The sequence below is a fragment of the Convolutriloba macropyga genome, chromosome 11 (assembly GCF_964194025.1).
Source record: "Convolutriloba macropyga chromosome 11, txConMacr16.3, whole genome shotgun sequence".
Classification (NCBI taxonomy): Eukaryota; Metazoa; Xenacoelomorpha; order Acoela; family Convolutidae; genus Convolutriloba; species Convolutriloba macropyga.
Genome location: NC_134478.1, coordinates 49,374,496 through 49,394,638, shown reverse-complemented (window position 1 = coordinate 49,394,638; position 20,143 = coordinate 49,374,496). Strand labels below are relative to the sequence as shown.

Below are 20,143 nucleotides of genomic sequence, written 5' to 3'. Positions count from 1 at the left end.
TCTAAAATAACTTATGGTCTGAGGACAAAAAATTAAAATGAACGACTATGAATTTGGAATAGAGGGATTAGGGACTAACTTTTGCAAAAGCAAGGGGAATGTTCAACTGTTTCGAAAGTCATAACTTTTTTCATTAATTCAGTTAGACAAAGCGAGAAAAAGCAGATTAGCTTTTTAGTTATATCATGGATCAGAGAATTTCTGGTTTCTGAGTTTGATCTTATGCAGTCGGATGTGAGTTTTACTCTAGTATTATAACGCGTTACCACTATTCGCGGAAAAAAGTTAACTTGAAATGGTCAGTGGTTTTCGATCTGCTCTAAAAATGGCTTTTCTGAATAATATTAACGGATAATTCAGCTTTGAGGAAAATTAACAATTTGCGACTTTTTCCCATCCCGCTTTTCATTTTATTAATATAAAATGGTTGCGAAAAACAGGGAAAACGGGGATTTTGGCTCTCAAGTAAGGTTGAAAAGTAGTGAGAATGAATTTAATTATTTTCACTCCTTTCTCGGTTGCTGCCATCATTGCGCGTTGGCTCCCTCATACCCATTTAAATTTACTAAATTGTTTACAGATTGTAAATTTTTCAATTTCTTCCCAAATTAGCAGCCAGAATTCCGATCTTTAATGGACGTCACTGCCATGACATAAAACGCAACATAATTATCATCTTTGTGAATTATCTTGATTCTATGAAGAAAGAGGCTATTATTGATTTATAATTGATAGTTCTTTCCTCTTTGAGGTCTACATTGACAGAAAAAGACTAGTTATATCTAAATACATTGTAGGCCTTTTGAACTAAATGCTCCTGAAAATATCAAAGCTTACAATGCCGTCGGCGTTTTAGAACGAACTTTTCAAATAAAATTTATTTTATAGGCCAGTACCCAATTAAAAAATAAATGGTTGCAATATGACCCAAATTGATGTCTATATTAATGGTCAATTTCCATTCTCTAGCTCGCTTTTGATGTTAATTGATAATTGTCCCTCTTTTGCCTTTCAGTTTGTCTTAATACCGTATGGCGGTAACAAAGCGACTATTTCTTCAGGCGAAATGAGTGCTTTCCCTTACTAGAAGATATTAGTTTGATTCTAAATCAAAGAAAAATGACAATACATACGATATATATACTTAGTTGGCCCACAGTTAAATTCCGGTTAAATAATTTATTCAGAGTGATCCGGGCCAATGATTTTAGTGAGCATAATAAGAATAATAAAACAAAACTAACCGGAGTAAAAACAAGAGAATTTTGTGTAATGAGCTCAAATACAGAGCAACCAAGAAGAATTAAATCTCATTACGAAATAGAGTAAAAATCAGAAAAGATTCATTTTGTGTGCTTTTAGTCCGCGCTGGTCTCGAAACCCTAAGTCCACAGGCACAAAACCTTTGTAACGTGAGCTAGGTTTTGATCAGCCTCCCCCTTTATGAAGATCTATGCCCACCTTAGTGCTCAATTTGGATTACAGATGACCTCCAATACACAAAAACGTTAAAATATTTTATAACTGGAAAACAACTCATTTAAATGGTTTAATTATATTAGTTTTATAAACTGAAAATGACATATTTAGACATGTGAAACAACCAGGAAAAACCGAAAATTATCGAAAAAACAGATATATTGAAATGACCTACAGAAATATAAAACTTCAGAACAGTGAGCACATCAGAACATTTAGCAAACAGGCAGCTATGTGAGTTATTGTACGCCCATGTGAGTAAAATGAACCAAAAACCTGTAATGATAAACAAAGGATAACAAAACGATAACTCTCAAAAAACGAGAAAAAAAGCTTAGAACAACATTAGAAGACTTTTTAATAGGAGCATTGGTTCTACTCGAGGAAAACGACCAATACAATTTTTCAATCACCGTTTGAAAAAATACTTTCTAAAAAAATAGAGCAAATTTTTCAGTGTGGAAAAAAATATAAAAAAGTATTAAAAGTCACTTGATTTATATGGAGAATTTTTTGTGTTTATTTGAGTCTTAACGTTTTCTCACAAAACGATTTTTATTATCTTGATAGCCTCTGCCAGCTAATTGATTGCTTAATTAAACATCGTTTGTGAGAACCATTTAGAAAAAAGCTCTTTAAGTCGAGAATTTGATTCAGAGTCTCAAGTAGCAAAAAAATGGAAAATCTTGCTTCAGTTCTTTCTCACGAAGTAACTTGCCAAAAATTTAAGTTCACAAAATTTCAAGAAAAAGTATTTAATTTGGAAAAATGGCAAGCACAAGAATAATTGAGGTTTGTTTTATACGGAAAGTAAACCTATTTCAGCAGATAAGAAGATTGAAAGAACATTTTCAAAATCAGTTGAACTTTGGCAAAGTACTTTTTGTTAAGAATTTTGAGGAAAATCGTAGCATAACAAATTTATTATAACTGAAAAGTATTCTGGGAACTAATTGCAGTAAAATTTTTGGAAAACTAAAATTAATTTCATTATGAATTTTTTGCTGTGAGCCCAACAATGGCTGAAAACAATTACAACTTGGTAATAAAGAAGTCTAATTTAGCGAAAAACCTAATATAGCGAAATTTATCCCAGTTCATTATAATGAAGTACAGATTGCCTTTTCCAATCTATAAAAAGATTCTAACAAGTTTCTTTAGTAAATATATTCATCTACTGGAGAAAAATGGTAGAAATTTTTATTTGACACACTTTTCTCATAAAAACAGAACTTTAGCAAAGAAAGTGTTTAGATTCGAAAAACATTTGCACAAAGCAATTCAGCAACTACGTTTTATATGAAAAAATAAAATGCACGCTAAATTGAATATGTTGAAATATTTACCAGCAAAAATTACGTTAATTCTTATAAAAAAAGGCAGAAAAACAATTAAATGCAGCCAAATGTTCGCAGAACTTTTAACTACATTAATTGCAATAACTGTTCGGCAGGCAATAAAAAGTGACAAAAAGAGAAAAACTTTTGCAATGGTTTTAACATGAACAAAACATGACAAATTTAAATAAACTACCTCAAAATGATCCAAAAACTGAAGAAAACTAGTGATATTCAGTCAACTTGTCCTCCTCGAAATCTTAATCTTCGATAAATGCTCGAAGGAAAAGCCCAAGTAAAACATTTATCGATAGACATGTTCTCTATTGATTGACACTTATTGACACTTATTGACACTTAACTGATAGCACTTAACTCTCTAATGGCAGAAAAAATTTGCTATTAATCAGTGATAAAGTAACTGAATAAGTTGGCAGTTTTTCAGTTGAAAAACAAAATTTATACCAGAAGTTCCATATAAAGGATTATTTATGATCAGAGCAATTTCTACACTAAAGACAGCTGAACTTTGATAGATGTGTAGTTCAAGATTTTTTTTCCAATAGAAGACTTTTTCGTAGGAAAAAAACAGAAAACAGAATAAAAAATGATTGCCGTTCATCTATTCATCAAATGATTCTATTTCATTTTTTTATAAATCAACAACTGGTCCGGTTTAACTATTACATAAAAGTCTACTAATGATAAATTGTTTTATTCGATTCTTCCGCAATCCAAATTTGGATATAACCAAAAGAATAGAAACAATTGACAAAAATCAGTGCAATGTCAAATTGCGTTCGACAAACGGCATACATATTGAAATCTAAGCGAAATAAATTTTTTGCTAGAGAAGTTTACCAACCACATGCAGAGAATTTGACGATAAACTGCTATTAATAGCAGAATTACATTTGAAGATTTTTCCCTTTTTGGACCCTATGCTGAGTTTTTTTTCTACCAGCAAGTTTTGACACAGGTTTATTAACATAAATCGTTAAACTTTTCACCAATAAGATAAGTCTTCGCTTCTATTCATCATTCCGTCAACACTTTTCGTACAAACATCAACTTTTTGCAAAAATTTACGATAACATGGAAAAAACACGTAAAAAGATATGCTTGATAGCAGCTGGCATCAATTTGCCTTTTCTTCATTTTAAACGAAGTAAAATTTTGAGAAAATTGAACGAGATAAACGTGTTTGGTATCTCTTGCAGAGTTTGTTACATAGTTATTAGAAAAAACAGAAGCGTAACGTTTTAAGACATAGTTTTATTCGTTCTTTTGTGATGAGTAAAATAATGCAGTTTAATCGACCAAATTTATCATTTGAAGTGAATGGCATTATCAATATAAAATCCAGTATAGTTAAGCATTTGAAAATTAATTTGATGATCAAAAACATTCAAAATACAAAAATTGAAAAGCAAAAAAGAAATTAGTTGACTTACTGTGTAATGCCACTCTATTAAAATTAATGAAAAGTTGTTGGTCACTCACTACCAGTGATTAGGATTTAATTATTTCATTACATTGCTGTCAAAGGGGGATGGGGGGATATAGATACAGAATAGATTCAAATGTTTGAGTTACACATAGGTCTTTTTAATAAATTTGTTTTAGATTCCATGTCGCTTTGGAGCCCCTTGCAAACGTCCAAACTCGAACAGTTTTGCGTGTAAGTGTTCATCTGTGAGCAGTGTGTGCTGGGCAGCGAATCAGTTCTCGGAGGCAAAGTGTCACTTCACTAACCCCTCTTTCGGGGTATTCTTCGTCCAGCCATGACAACAGCCCAAAAAAGACACCAAAGAAAATAACGATACCAACAACAGCAATAAAAACTGTATTACTTAACAGGAGAAACTACTACAAAAGTATGTTGCCGATGTTGAGTTGACAGCTCACCAATAGAAAAATGAATCTAAGGAACCCGTACATTGCTCAAAAGCAAATTCAGTACTGAATCAGAGTAAAAATAGAAGTTATCAGCACTGATTCAGACTCTGATTGAGACACTGACTTTCTCTGATTCAGTCTATGATTTATCTCTTCATGAGGTTAAAATCATATCTATGTCTGTAAGCCAGGCTATGTTTTACCATTGTTTTTCCTCTTAGGTCCTTAAAAATAAAATTCATATAATACCTTTCGAAATAAAAGAAATTTATTAAAATTTTTTAAAAATAAGTTGTCAGAAATGTTGTCAACTCAAGCTAAAATTTTGACTCTTTAAGATTTTTCAGTATGTTCTGTGTGGCTTTAACTTCTTTTTTTCATTTCGGTCTTAGGACCGGAAGGTGCGGAGATAGGGAAATAAACCAGAGGAGTACTGATGAAGCACGGCAAAAAAACCGCGCCTGTACACTTCTTCAAAAAATTTCAAAGAAAAACATTCTGACAATATCTTTTGTAGATTCAGAGATTGTTATCAAACCAAAAAATTACAGCAAAAGCTATATGTTAATAAACCAGTACGACCTATTATGGACCAGATCATGAAAAATTTTGCAACTTAGTTAAATAACGACAACTTTTTTTTCAAATAAACGTATACTACCAAAATTTTTTTATGCAGATTCACAGTTCATATAACCTCTACAGTCGGCCCTAATCCAAAAAAAGCCGGGAACTCTGCAAAGATCCAATATCATTTTGTTTCACAATAGCAAAAAATATCAGCAAAGATCCTATTCCTTTCTTTCCGGCTAAAATTTTTTGGCATTTTGTTCCCAAAGCTAATAAAAACGGTTGAAAAGTTGATGAAAATTTTTCTGTGTCTCTCATTATGTTTTAAAAAAATTCTGAATTTCATTCTGATTCAGAGGCAATTCAGAAACGCATTTTGCTGTTTCCTGTGATTCAGAGAGGATTCAGAATCAGAACATAAACAATTTTGAAATCGTTCTGAAAGAGCACTGAATTTCAAAATTTCTCTGAAAACGCTCTGAATCAGTACTGTTGTTCTCTGAGTGATAGCTAAACACATTATATAATTTCTGGAGGATAAAGCGATGCAAGTAAAAAATGATCAGCAGTGATTTTCGTTGCGACCTACTTTAGCTAAACTGGGTTTTTTAATCAGTCAATTTTCGATAAATTTTTTGGACATAGATGTGATTGGTATCATGAAAAAGCTTGTCAAGCGTTAAATTTTGATAGAAAAAGAGTTTTTGGTTGAATTCAGCGGGTTTTTAGGAGCTGCGGAGGCTTAAAATTTGTGAATTTTAGCAAAATTTTCATTGTTTTGTGCACATTTTCAGTAATTCTTGCTATATATGCTATCAACTTTTGCTATAAATTTGAGAAAATTGTTAATATTAGTCTTATTGGTTTCAACATTAAAAGTGAAAGAGATTTGCAGAATTGTTTGAATCAACTGTTTTGTTTAAAATGCTGTCTAAATTTTTGAATAATCTATTTTTCCATAAAAATGGAATCAAATAAGCTTACTTGGCCCACTTTCTACAGCATTGACGGTTGTGCTGAAATGAAAACTGCTGACACATTTTTCGTTTACATAGATGAAGTTTTTATCTTTTTTACAGTAAGGTTTTTTTAACCTCCGGTTCGGAAGAAGTTGTTCCTGATCTTAGCTCATTCGCTAATTTAATACGTTACATATAAAAATGCATAATTTGTTTTTAATATAATGAGATTTCCGTTCACCATAAAGCTTTTACCAAGCAACAGTTAGGAAATATCAAACTCTACAGATCTAGACAGCCGTGAAGCGATTGCAGTTTCATTTTTAATCCGATTTTTAATTATTACAATGAAAAGAATCGGATGTGTGTCGTTCATAAAAATTATTTTATGGATTTTTAATCATCCCGATAATAGGAAAATATTTTAACGAGCTTAATTAATTTTCAATTAAAAAGAGGTCTAATTCGAAACCGAATTAACTGATTGTCTAACTTGGTATTAAAATTAGCTATTAGATGAACCATCTAATGCTTTCAGTTTGCCCATAATGGTTTTTTTTTGCAAATACAATTCGAAACAAGCCAAAATTAATATTTTGTTTCTGATGTAATAAATTTTTTGTAAATTTACCTAATTCTGTAACATTTCGAACATTTTTTGTTTCAATGGAGGAGCAGTTTTAACAAAAGAATTTTTGTTCGGTTATACTTAAAAAAAATTTGGGTTCTCATTTGTTTTTTTAACTGTTAATTACAGTCCAGAAAGACTCCAAATCAAAATCATTAAACGAGATTTATAATTTATTTTCAAGTAAAAACCGATAAACATACATGATAAATTCAGAGAAAATTTTGTCGTTTTTTGACTTAAACACAGTTTACGTAAAAATGTTTGCGAAATTTTGAGTTCGGACTCTATACGTTTGTTGTATTTTAACAAAGACCCACTAATCTAAATACATGTCTAATTGGTCTCTTCATCCGTGAAAAGTTATCCTAATTATTGTCTTTAAATTGAAAAATTATGGTTAATTTAAGTTATAATTTTAAATAGTTCACTTTAAATTTTTTAGGTTTTCCAATTAGGTTTTCCAATTTTGTTGTCAAGTTCGCCGCTTTTATTGTAGTCTGACAAAAATTAGTTTGAAATACTCATACAGTGAATTAAAAGATGATGTTCTTTGCTTTTTTATCATTTGAATAATGATGTTTTGGCGTTGATAATACAAATTTCATAAAATTTTTTTTGCACAATATCCGGTTTCTGAGGTTCTTCTGTCCTATTTCAATCGTCTGTCACATTATTGACCAGCCAAAAGCAAATTAATGGCGTTCGAATAAAGCAGAATTGCTTTTTAAAAAAAATTTGGTGTGTATAAGTTTTGATTTTATAGGCTTTGACAAAGTCTCCTCACCAAAGTTTTTGCTTTTTCCTGTATGCGTCCTTTATGTAGTCGTTTTACTTTATGTATCATGACATGTCTTTTTTGTTCTTGCCTACTTGTTCATTAATCCTAGTAAAGACAGATCACATATCTTTTCGGACAAAAGGCAAGTCAATTGGTTCCATTTTTATCTGACGCTTTTATTTCATCCAATAAATAAAAAAATATAAAGACATTGAGCACTGGTTATAATTAAAGTATTTTTTAGCGAAATGCAAACTAATTGGTGTAGTTGAAATTTTATTTGATGCTTTTGTTTCTTCACTAATTTAAAAAAAATAGATGAAATTTGATCTTTAGCCGTAATTAAAGCGTTTTCTTTTTGTTTGATGTTGTTTTTTTCCTGTCTCTTAGTCTCCATATCACCAGCCCTCTAATGGGTTGAGCCTAATGAAATTCTTTTAATGAAAACACCATTTTTTCCAAACAATATGTTAATTTTTGAAAGTTTTCTATCCATTCCTCAATTAGTAGACTATTAAGTAAACTAAGCGGGTATGCGGGGTCGGAATATTATGTGCGCACTCATATTACCGAGCTTCTTTGTTTGTTATAATTCAAATCATTCAATCAGTTTGTTTTCTGACACCTGGCTTATTCATTGTATAAGAGATATCAAAGAAAGTGACCGGTATTTCGGTCTGCTTGTTTGTACTTTTTCACTTTAAGAAATGAAAAACATTGGAGGGATGTTTTGAAGTTTTATGTTACGTTAGTATTTAGTAATTTTTCGCAGATCCGATACCGAGTTCTGTGATTAGTTTCAAATAATATAGAAAGGTTCTATTTTTTTGCATATAGAGGAGAAGTTTTTGATCCAACCTTTCAAAATTATACCAGCTCAATTTAATTGTTGAGTCAAATTTGATTGATTGATATCTTTTTCGGAGACATGCAAAAGTGACAATCGCAAAGTAATCGCAAAGCCCATGACAAAATTGAATTAGTTGCCGACGAGGGTTTTTCTCTATTTTTTTTGTTTACTCTCGATTTTTTGGAGAGATACTGAGGTTTACATGCTCGAAGTTGTTTCTCTTATCTCGCCTGTACAGTTTGAGGTGATGAAACTCAATACCAAATTGAACTTGGAGAGATCACTTCGACAACAAAATCAGTGATAGGTACACCAACATTTTGCTTTCTTTGTAGCTCAAATCGGATAAAACTATTTAAGTATCACTCAATAACACATAGAGAACATCGACAGAGAAAATTTTAACTGATCTAAAGTTATTCACCTTAATTTTTTTCATGCAATTGTGTTAGGGCATAATTAGCAGTTGGCAGATATGCTATTGCACGTTTAAAAAAACATTTACGCCATAGTTGTTAGTATTTGCAATTTCTGATGTTTCTTTTTATTTTCACAGTTATATAGAGTAGTTATTGATTGGCTTAGCTGCTCTGAAAAGGAAAACAAAAAATATAAGAGCTAGAAACAAATAATTTTTTATTGCAGTAGTTTTAAAATAAAATTGAAATTCATGAAACAAAACACCCTTTCGAATTCATTTTTGTCCACTTTTGACAAGCTCTTTTACTAATTAAAATCAATATGAAAATCTTATCTCCAATTGGATTCTGAGTTTTCGTTTTTTCTGTTTCAAAAGCTTTTCTAAATATTGTGCGCTACAAGAAAAAGGAATGAGTTTTAAAATATATTTTCTACAAAAATTTTTTCGTAAAAAAGCATAGTTAATTATTTCGACCCATTTTAGTTGGGGAGGAACAAAATCTAACACTTTTGGTTGATAACTACTGGTTTTTTTTGCTATCATTAATGAAAATATTATTGCCCTAAAATCATCAAAAAATCATAATTTATTTTTGTTATAATAACTTTTTTGTCATATTTGTTGTTTAGGGACAATTGGAATAAATACTTCTTTTAGTAGGAAAGCAGCAGTACCAAATTGGTTTTGTTCTAATTGCCTTTTGTACCATTCAAAAAATTTTCGGATTGTAATGGGGCCCTTACCTCTTTTTAAAAATGTTTTTGCTTTTTTTCAAAAACTTTCTTTGTGTTAATTAGAGAACAGAATGATTTCAAATCTGAGCTCAAAAATTGTCAAAACAAAATTACAGGTAAATAACGACTAATAAACATATCGTAGACTTTTAGCGAAAAGCTTAGGGCAGTGTCGGCTCAAACACAGTTTGCGTAAAATTGCTTGCCAAATTGAGAGTTCTGCCATTATCTGTTGTCAATTTGTCTTTTGTTTTAGTCTAATGACAAGTCTAGTTGGCTTCCCAGGCAGTAAAAAATATCGTATTTTGACAATTTCTACGTTGAAAATTGACGGATGTTACGATTTTTGGTTTTTTGGATACTGAGGTTTACATGCTCGAAGTGGTTTCTCTTATCTCGCCTGTACAGTTTGAGGTGATGAAACTCAATACCAAATTGAACTTGGAGAGATCACTTCGACAACAAAATCAGTGATAGGTACACCAACATTTTGCTTTCTTTGTAGCTCAAATCGGATAAAACTATTTAAGTATCACTCAATAACACATAGAGAACATCGACAGAGAAAATTTTAACTGATCTAAAGTTATTCACCTTAATTTTTTTCATGCAATTGTGTTAGGGCATAATTAGCAGTTGGCAGATATGCTATTGCACGTTTAAAAAAACATTTACGCCATAGTTGTTAGTATTTGCAATTTCTGATGTTTCTTTTTATTTTCACAGTTATATAGAGTAGTTATTGATTGGCTTAGCTGCTCTGAAAAGGAAAACAAAAAATATAAGAGCTAGAAACAAATAATTTTTTATTGCAGTAGTTTTAAAATAAAATTGAAATTCATGAAACAAAACACCCTTTCGAATTCATTTTTGTCCACTTTTGACAAGCTCTTTTACTAATTAAAATCAATATGAAAATCTTATCTCCAATTGGATTCTGAGTTTTCGTTTTTTCTGTTTCAAAAGCTTTTCTAAATATTGTGCGCTACAAGAAAAAGGAATGAGTTTTAAAATATATTTTCTACAAAAATTTTTTCGTAAAAAAGCATAGTTAATTATTTCGACCTATTTTAGTTGGGGAGGAACAAAATCTAACACTTTTGGTTGATAACTACTGGTTTTTTTTGCTATCATTAATGAAAATATTATTGCCCTAAAATCATCAAAAAATCATAATTTATTTTTGTTATAATAACTTTTTTGTCATATTTGTTGTTTAGGGACAATTGGAATAAATACTTCTTTTAGTAGGAAAGCAGCAGTACCAAATTGGTTTTGTTCTAATTGCCTTTTGTACCATTCAAAAAATTTTCGGATTGTAATGGGGCCCTTACCTCTTTTTAAAAATGTTTTTGCTTTTTTTCAAAAACTTTCTTTGTGTTAATTAGAGAACAGAATGATTTCAAATCTGAGCTCAAAAATTGTCAAAACAAAATTACAGGTAAATAACGACTAATAAACATATCGTAGACTTTTAGCGAAAAGCTTAGGGCAGTGTTGGCTCAAACACAGTTTGCGTAAAACTGCTCGCCAAATTGAGAGTTCTGCCATTATCTGTTGTTAATTTGTCTTTTGTTTTAGTCTAATGACAAGTCTAGTTTGCTTCCCAGGCAGTAAAAATTATCGTATTTTGACAATTTCTACGTTGAAAATTGACGGATGTTACGATTTTTGGTTTTAAATAATCAGTTTATAAAAAACATAGTTTTTTTTAGATTTGCATCTTTTATTGTTATTTCTGCCAACACATAGCTTATTTTGAGCAAAAAGTGAGGTCAGCTTGACTCTCAAGGGATTTAGGATGTGGTCTTCTGTGATTTTTCACCATTTGAATAATAAATTTTGACTTTTATACAACGAATTTTTATTTGTTTTATTAAAATTTTTGGTCATAATACAAAATTTTAGGTTCTTTTCTGCTATCTTGTCCAATTAACATATTAATTGCAAATTCTATATCAATATAATGGCGTTGAAAGAAGGTGAAAATGCTCTAGTTTCAATGATTTAGGTAAAAAAGTTTATGATTTCAAAGGCTTCGACACCGTTTTCTCACAAAAACTAAGTAATTTTTCAATTTTTGCCTGCATTTGTTTTGTAGTTGTATGAATCTCGGGGTAATGACCGATTTCATTGATTGTTTTTGCAGCTATAAATAGAGCGATTTAAATATTTCTATTGATAGCTGACAATTGTCATGACTTTTTTTAAATTGTTTCTTTTGTTTTAAATTTTGCCTTTCTTTGTCTACATATTGATTCGTCTCAATAAAGACAGGTCCATAATTCTTTCTGGTGAAATGCAATTCATTTTTTGATTTTTAGTTTGATGCTTTTTAAAAAAATAGATAGATATCAAGTGTTGGCCGTAATTATTGTTGTTGTTTATATTTGATTTTGTTGTTTGTCTTGTCTGTGAGTCTTTTCTATGGCAGGTATCATCGGCCCTCTAATGAAGCATCATTTAAGGTGTTTATTGCTTTGAGATTAAAAAGCATTTTTTTAAGATGGAAAACATTTTTGCCAAACGTTTTCGTGACAAAGATTAAAATGTTAGTTCGGATTACCGCTATGAAGCGTACATGAGGTCTCTCTGGCATGTATTTTAAGAGTTTTTGTCAAAACCATTGAATTTTTAGTTTTTTGTGTAGTCATTTCACCAGTTTATTTTCTAAAAAATCTTTTACAACTCTATAGTTTAGATTGAAAGCATATACCAGATTAAACTGGAATATTCATTCGTTAGAAAAGCTTTACAGGTCTGGAATTCTTTACCTTGTCACTTAAGAAAAATTGAAAATAAAAAAATTCAAAAAACGAATCTTCAATCATATTATTGAGGAATTTGAAAGAGGAGACCCTTGTATACAGTCGTCAGATTGTTTATCTTGGAAACATGTAAGGTTTAAAACTAACTTTTTTTTTGTTCCAATATGAACGAGTAAAATTTTTTCAGTATTGACATTGCTATTATTATTATTAATACTTTTGCACTAGCATTTTGTTTTGCGCATTCTACTCATTTGTTTTTGCACAGCAATAATGGATTGAATTCAGTGTTCCTTTTTTATTGTTTAAAAGTTGTCACTCCTCCGACACTTTTTGAATTGTTCTAAATTCGATAAATTCTGATTCGATTCTTGCTAATATTACTAAATATTATTGGTGAGTTGTGTATATAGTCAGCAAGGATTTCAAAAACGAGCACTTTCCATTGAATAATTTTGAAAATATACGGATCAATTGCAACTTAATTACAATATTTTTGCATTCTGAGGGACATAATAATTCAACCGATGTGTCAAATGCTGCGTCACGATTGCAAAAACGAACTGGAACATATCAGAATGGGAAAGGAACTCTTAGTGGGTTCGTTATAAGTTTGTTAAACCATTTTGCGCCTGTTATAACTAGCATAGCTCGAGCAGATTGTCTTAACATGCAAACATTATTTTGGAAAACATTACACATTTTTGGGATCTATGCTGTCCGCCACCCCCAGCTTAGTGGGTATATATCTTTTACAGCCCGAGTCGCTCGTGCCAGGTTTCAAATAATTATGTGCTAACACACATAATTTGTAATACAGGGTTGCCTAAAAGCACTGGGGGAGAGGGGGCACAGAATAGATCCCCTTTTGTTATTCGATTGGAGAGGTTTTGAGGAATTGAGTACTGCTCGAGTTTGGCTTGTTTTGACAACACGTATTAGCGCACTTGGTAATACTGTTATGCACATTTGTGATTAAATTAATGAAAGCACCATCATGTTAAGTATCAATTGGAAGCTTAATACATCAGCTTTTTAAGTGAGTTTCACGACTACAAAGAATATTTCTTGTTGCCTCTCGCATCGACTAAACAGGATTTAAATTGATAACGATGCTATATTGACGTCATTTTTCTTTTTTTTTTAACTGTGGTATGTTTCATCTTTTAGCCAATCAAACCAATCTTGAACTCGAAATCGTTTTTGTCACGTAAGAGCAAAAAACAACTTACAATTTCTAATTCTTGTTCTTTTTTGGTTTTCTTATACATTGTCTTCTTTCATTTGGGAGAAATTATCGAAATAAGGAAAATGTTGGAACAAGAATTGCATTGAAGCATTAATTGTTTGAACATAAAAACAATTACGAACCTTCATTATTTTTTAAATTAAGCTTGATGAACATTTTTAACAGTTGGTTTGAATTAATTTTCATATACAGCTATATCTCGGGCTGTAAAAGATATTGCTGTAAATGAAAAGTATCTAAAAACAGAAAGGCAGAAAAGTTGCCATATAATTACGCAGTTTCTTAAAATGAAAACAGCTTTTTAATGTTTTTAATGTTTCAATCGAGGGAAAATAAGCTTTTGAAAACAAGTGCTGTTTAAAATTTATAAGGATTAAGGCACTCTAAAGTTCAATCAGAATAATTAATGAGGCTTAGATTAAAAACACAACAAGTTTTCTGAACGCTCAACCTCAACACGATAATTTATTTTTTGTTCAGAAGCATAATCCCTTGCCGAACTCCAACTGTAAATCAGTACTGGGCAATTGTAAATGCAAGTCTCCCATGTAATATATTATGCTCGTTTTCTCCCTTGAAATTTGCTTTTTCCAAGCGAATTTTAAAGGCGTAAAAGACAAAAGTACAGCAAAGACGGTAGCGCAGGAGAGCGTGGGTTCGATCACCGTGCAGAACTTTGCTTTCGCACTTGGCACAAGTCCGACCATTGTAAAATCAGACTGAACGCAAGTCTGACAAGTCAGAAATGACATGAAACGTTCTACGATTCAGCAATGATGAGGAATTGCATATATACTGGTCCAGTATTGAAACGCACTTGGAGTTAGGTACGGGATAAACGGCAGCAATCAAAAACAAACAAATGATCAGTAAAATTGCCCATGGAGAAGGAACTTTGTTCTCAAAATGGTTTCAAAAAATCAGTTACTGCGAAAGTATATGCAACTCGAGTTGGAAATGCAGAAAAATAATAGAACCAAAATTCAATAGACGATTTTTGACATTTTTTTTAATATCAATAAAAAACTAATATTTAAAAAGTTGAATAAATCAAACTGTTTTTTAAAATCTGTTCTACGAAAAATTGTGAATGATACGTTGAATCGAGTCTGCATAATTTTTCCAGGCAAGATTATATATTAGATAAAAACCCTTCGCACAATATTTAAAATGAAATACCGAATTTTACTTCAAAATTTTATTTCCAAAGAAATTTTTGCGATGAAACTTTAAACTTATTTGTCCATGGGATTGATCAATTCCAAAATCTTACTAACATAAAATGAAGTAACATGTTTGGAATAAATTAATCTATCAGCAATTAGAACTCTGTTTTTGATTAAAAAAATTAATTATTATTACTATATTTCTTTCTATAGTGCCGCTAATTGTATTCTTGTCTGTAAGAACACACACCAACAAAAAGGAGAGTTGAATGGTTGTAGGAGAAACATTTTTGAAAACCTGTAGTGGCAATTTCCTTTGAAACTAGTATTTAATTTCAGATGAACGGAGGCGAAGGAAACTTTAGTTCGTCTTAGAACAAATTAAGTTTATTTGTTTATGATTTAGTCAAGCGTTGAAACCAATAGACAATATTTCCTTAGCTTTAACAATAAAAGTTGAACAAATTTTCCATTTTGATTTTTTTCTTTTGAAAACAAGCAACATGGAAAAGGATAAGACAGCAGTCAAAAACAATACTTCAAACTGTTTCTATAGGACCACCTTAGTTGAACATATTTTTTATGAGATATCGCCGGTTTTGTTGTCTTCTAGCGAAAATCGACAGAAAATCTGATGTTCCTTTTTTCGGTATCATTGCTTTAGCGTGATTTTTAACATAGGAAAGATTCGGTATTGTTGTTTTTAAAACTTAAGAAAGACTTTGAGTCGTGATTTTTAAACGTAAGAGATATTTGGTATCATTGAAAGGAATACGCGCCGTTTTAATATTCGGGGTTTTAAAATTAATTTAGTCCAGCAGACCAAACAAAAACGGTTGGCTTGTTGGGTTTCAAACTTAACTACACGTCGAAAAAATTGCTTGTAAACTAGAACTGTTTTCAGAATATTTTTTCAAGAAATACTTTTGAATTTCCTGGAAAAAAAGCCTTTTCATAACGTATGACTACAGTATAAACAGAAAAATGAAATTTTTAAATAAAAATACCAACAATTTCTTACGTCAAAAACCAAACAGACAGACAATCTCCTATATTTAGAAACGGAACAAACCAAATCTTCTAAAACCAAACATACCGAATCTCTCTTGCGTCCAAAAACGACGATACCGAATCTTTCTTACGTTAGAAATCAACAATACCAATCAAATCGAACGTACCGCTTTCTTTCAATCTTTTGGCCGTTTTTGTGCCGTCCCATCAACTATGGTATGAGAAAACAATAACAGCAAAGGTCAAGGTTCACATTATGAGGTGTGCACTTATACGTTTTTGTTATGTATGGGAAATTTAGTGCGCTCGTGTGTGCATTTGTGTGTGTGTTTGTGTGTGTGTGTGTGTGTGTGCATTTGTGTGTGTGTTTGTGTGTGTGTGTTTATTTCTTCTGTATTTCTCGTTTTGGTGATGCGTCCCTATTTTCAGAATATTGAACATATAGACCTCAGCCTCTATTTGGTTTTCCTCAAATTGTTTGATCTTCCTTCATTAACGTTATCTCTTTTTGAAATATGGTATTTGTACTGCAAAAAATTAGCCAGCCGCACGTGGACAGACGTGACTTACATACACTTGGCAAAACCTGTAGTGGCAATTTCCTTTGAAACTAGTATTTAATTTCAGATGAACGGAGGCGAAGGAAACTTTAGTTCGTCTTAGAACAAATTAAGTTTATTTGTTTATGATTTAGTCAAGCGTTGAAACCAATAGACAATATTTCCTTAGCTTTAACAATAAAAGTTGAACAAATTTTCCATTTTGATTTTTTTCTTTTGAAAACAAGCAACATGGAAAAGGATAAGACAGCAGTCAAAAACAATACTTCAAACTGTTTCTACAGGACCACCCTAGTTGAACATATTTTTTATGAGATATCGCCGGTTTTGTTGTCTTCTAGCGAAAATCGACAGAAAATCTGATGTTCCTTTTTTCGGTATCATTGCTTTAGCGTGATTTTTAACATAGGAAAGATTCGGTATTGTTGTTTTTAAAACTTAAGAAAGACTTTGAGTCGTGATTTTTAAACGTAAGAGATATTTGGTATCATTGAAAGGAATACGCGCCGTTTTAATATTCGGGGTTTTAAAATTAATTTAGTCCAGCAGACCAAACAAAAACGGTTGGCTTGTTGGGTTTCAAACTTAACTACACGTCGAAAAAATTGCTTGTAAACTAGAACTGTTCTCAGAATATTTTTTCAAGAAATACTTTTGAATTTCCTGGAAAAAAAGCCTTTTCATAACGTATGACTACAGTATAAACAGAAAAATGAAATTTTTAAATAAAAATACCAACAATTTCTTACGTCAAAAACCAAACAGACAGACAATCTCCTATATTTAGAAACGGAACAAACCAAATCTTCTAAAACCAAACATACCGAATCTCTCTTGCGTCCAAAAACGACGATACCGAATCTTTCTTACGTTAGAAATCAACAATACCAATCAAATCGAACGTACCGCTTTCTTTCAATCTTTTGGCCGTTTTTGTGCCGTCCCATCAACTATGGTATGAGAAAACAATAACAGCAAAGGTCAAGGTTCACATTATGAGGTGTGCACTTATACGTTTTTGTTATGTATGGGAAATTTAGTGCGCTCGTGTGTGCATTTGTGTGTGTGTTTGTGTGTGTGTGTGTGTGTGTGCATTTGTGTGTGTGTTTGTGTGTGTGTGTTTATTTCTTCTGTATTTCTCGTTTTGGTGATGCGTCCCTATTTTCAGAATATTGAACATATAGACCTCAGCCTCTATTTGGTTTTCCTCAAATTGTTTGATCTTCCTTCATTAACGTTATCTCTTTTTGAAATATGGTATTTGTACTGCAAAAAATTAGCCAGCCGCACGTGGACAGACGTGACTTACATACACTTGGCAAAACCTGTAGTGGCAATTTCCTTTGAAACTAGTATTTAATTTCAGATGAACGGAGGCGAAGGAAACTTTAGTTCGTCTTAGAACAAATTAAGTTTATTTGTTTATGATTTAGTCAAGCGTTGAAACCAATAGACAATATTTCCTTAGCTTTAACAATAAAAGTTGAACAAATTTTCCATTTTGATTTTTTTCTTTTGAAAACAAGCAACATGGAAAAGGATAAGACAGCAGTCAAAAACAATACTTCAAACTGTTTCTACAGGACCACCCTAGTTGAACATATTTTTTATGAGATATCGCCGGTTTTGTTGTCTTCTAGCGAAAATCGACAGAAAATCTGATGTTCCTTTTTTCGGTATCATTGCTTTAGCGTGATTTTTAACATAGGAAAGATTCGGTATTGTTGTTTTTAAAACTTAAGAAAGACTTTGAGTCGTGATTTTTAAACGTAAGAGATATTTGGTATCATTGAAAGGAATACGCGCCGTTTTAATATTCGGGGTTTTAAAATTAATTTAGTCCAGCAGACCAAACAAAAACGGTTGGCTTGTTGGGTTTCAAACTTAACTACACGTCGAAAAAATTGCTTGTAAACTAGAACTGTTTTCAGAATATTTTTTCAAGAAATACTTTTGAATTTCCTGGAAAAAAAGCCTTTTCATAACGTATGACCACAGTATAAACAGAAAAATGAAATTTTTAAATAAAAATACCAACAATTTCTTACGTCAAAAACCAAACAGACAGACAATCTCCTATATTTAGAAACGGAACAAACCAAATCTTCTAAAACCAAACATACCGAATCTCTCTTGCGTCCAAAAACGACGATACCGAATCTTTCTTACGTTAGAAATCAACAATACCAATCAAATCGAACGTACCGCTTTCTTTCAATCTTTTGGCCGTTTTTGTGCCGTCTTCTCAACTATGGTATGAGAAAACAATAACAGCAAAGGTCAAGGTTCACGTTATGAGGTGTGCACTTATACGTTTTTGTTGTGTATGGGAAATTTAGTGCGCTCGTGTGTGCATTTGTGTGTGTGTTTGTGTGTGTGTGTGTGTGTGTGCATTTGTGTGTGTGTTTGTGTGTGTGTGTTTATTTCTTCTGTATTTCTCGTTTTGGTGATGCGTCCCTATTTTCAGAATATTGAACATATAGACCTCAGCCTCTATTTGGTTTTCCTCAAATTGTTTGATCTTCCTTCATTAACGTTATCTCTTTTTGAAATATGGTATTTGTACTGCAAAAAAATTAGCCAGCTGCACGTGGACAGACGTGACTTACATACACTTGCAACCAAAACTGACACACACTATCTTTCTCTTTCTCCCACAGCGACTTGCAACTCTCACAGAGATGCACGAGTTGAGTTTAGCAAACTATAAGATCACTTACTTAATGGACTATAGCACAACAAAAGATTTTTGAAACTTCTTTTTTTTGCTAACTCAGACAAATCCATGCTCCGTTGAAAACTTAAAAGGACGGTCCTTAAGTGCAGAAACAAAGATGAGTTTTTTGTTAATCATGTCATCCCGGCTTCTGATGAAGTTTTCCTCCAAAAAAGGAAAAGACATTTAAATGTTTTTCACAGTTGGTTACCCGCATTGGAACAATTGAGATAAAAATCGATTTCATAGCGGTTTTCATTAAAAAATGTTATCAACAAAATCCCTTCTACGGCCTCAATCTGGGACCATTTTAACGATTTAAATCCTCTTAAATCCATTTACTTATATTGAAAAAATGGATTATAGTCGTTTAAAGAACATTTGAAATGGATTTAAATTGAGCTACGAAGACTCCCTTAAATAGATTATTATCTCCGCTCAGTGAAAACCGTTATATAATTTTAAATTAACATTTGAGTTATTTTGAAAATTTTAATTTAAAGTTTTAAGTCCATCCGTTTTCCATCAGTTTCAGTCCTTCCGCTCCATGTGATACCTTCGGAACAGCAAGTCCATCGGCCCAACAGTTGCCCAGATGAAGAAACGGAAGTGAAGATCTGCATCTAAAATAGAGGACAAAACGCTGTAAAACCTTGTTTAAAATTAGCAAATTTTTTCAAATAGTGTAAAATTAGCAAAATTTTTGAATAAAATAATGAATAATACCTGCATAGAAGATGTCAGAGGTGGATTGAATGTCAAAGGCAGATTGAGGAAACAGAGGATCGTTTGGCTGAAATCAAGGCATAACTTAATTAGTTGAATTGAAACTCAAAAATCCAAATTGAACTAACCGATTTTTGGTCTTTTGGTTTTTGGTGATGAATATTTGTAAAGCCAAATTCAATCTCTGAAAAGAAAACATATGAAGCCAAAAAATGTAAAGCCAAATTCAATCTGAAAAGAAAACATATGAAGCCAAAAAATATAAAGCCAAATTTGGGATTGAAATAAC

General features: G+C 31.6%; 2 protein-coding genes across 3 annotated transcripts in view; one reads left to right on the top strand and one right to left on the bottom strand.

Annotated features, from left to right (window-relative positions):
* The window catches only part of LOC142349392 (uncharacterized), a 28,637-nt gene extending 15,515 nt beyond the window's left edge, over nt 1-13,122 (top strand). Inside the window, exons 3-4 of one of the 2 annotated variants that reach the window (XM_075400921.1) lie at nt 4,443-4,693; nt 12,840-13,122. In XM_075400921.1, coding sequence (XP_075257036.1) covers nt 4,443-4,604 — 162 coding nt within the window. In that variant the 3' untranslated portion in view covers nt 4,605-4,693; nt 12,840-13,122. The remainder of the gene's footprint in view (nt 1-4,442; nt 4,694-12,839) is intronic. The other variant, XM_075400922.1, reaches the window with a different exon arrangement.
* Nucleotides 13,123-19,633: 6,511 nt separating this feature from the next.
* LOC142349158 (uncharacterized) overlaps nt 19,634-20,143 on the bottom strand; it is a 43,044-nt gene continuing 42,534 nt past the window's right edge. Inside the window, exons 2-4 of the mRNA XM_075400573.1 lie at nt 19,983-20,038; nt 19,855-19,921; nt 19,634-19,684 (exon numbers count right to left, since the gene is read on the bottom strand). Coding sequence (XP_075256688.1) covers nt 19,634-19,684; nt 19,855-19,921; nt 19,983-20,038 — 174 coding nt within the window. The remainder of the gene's footprint in view (nt 19,685-19,854; nt 19,922-19,982; nt 20,039-20,143) is intronic.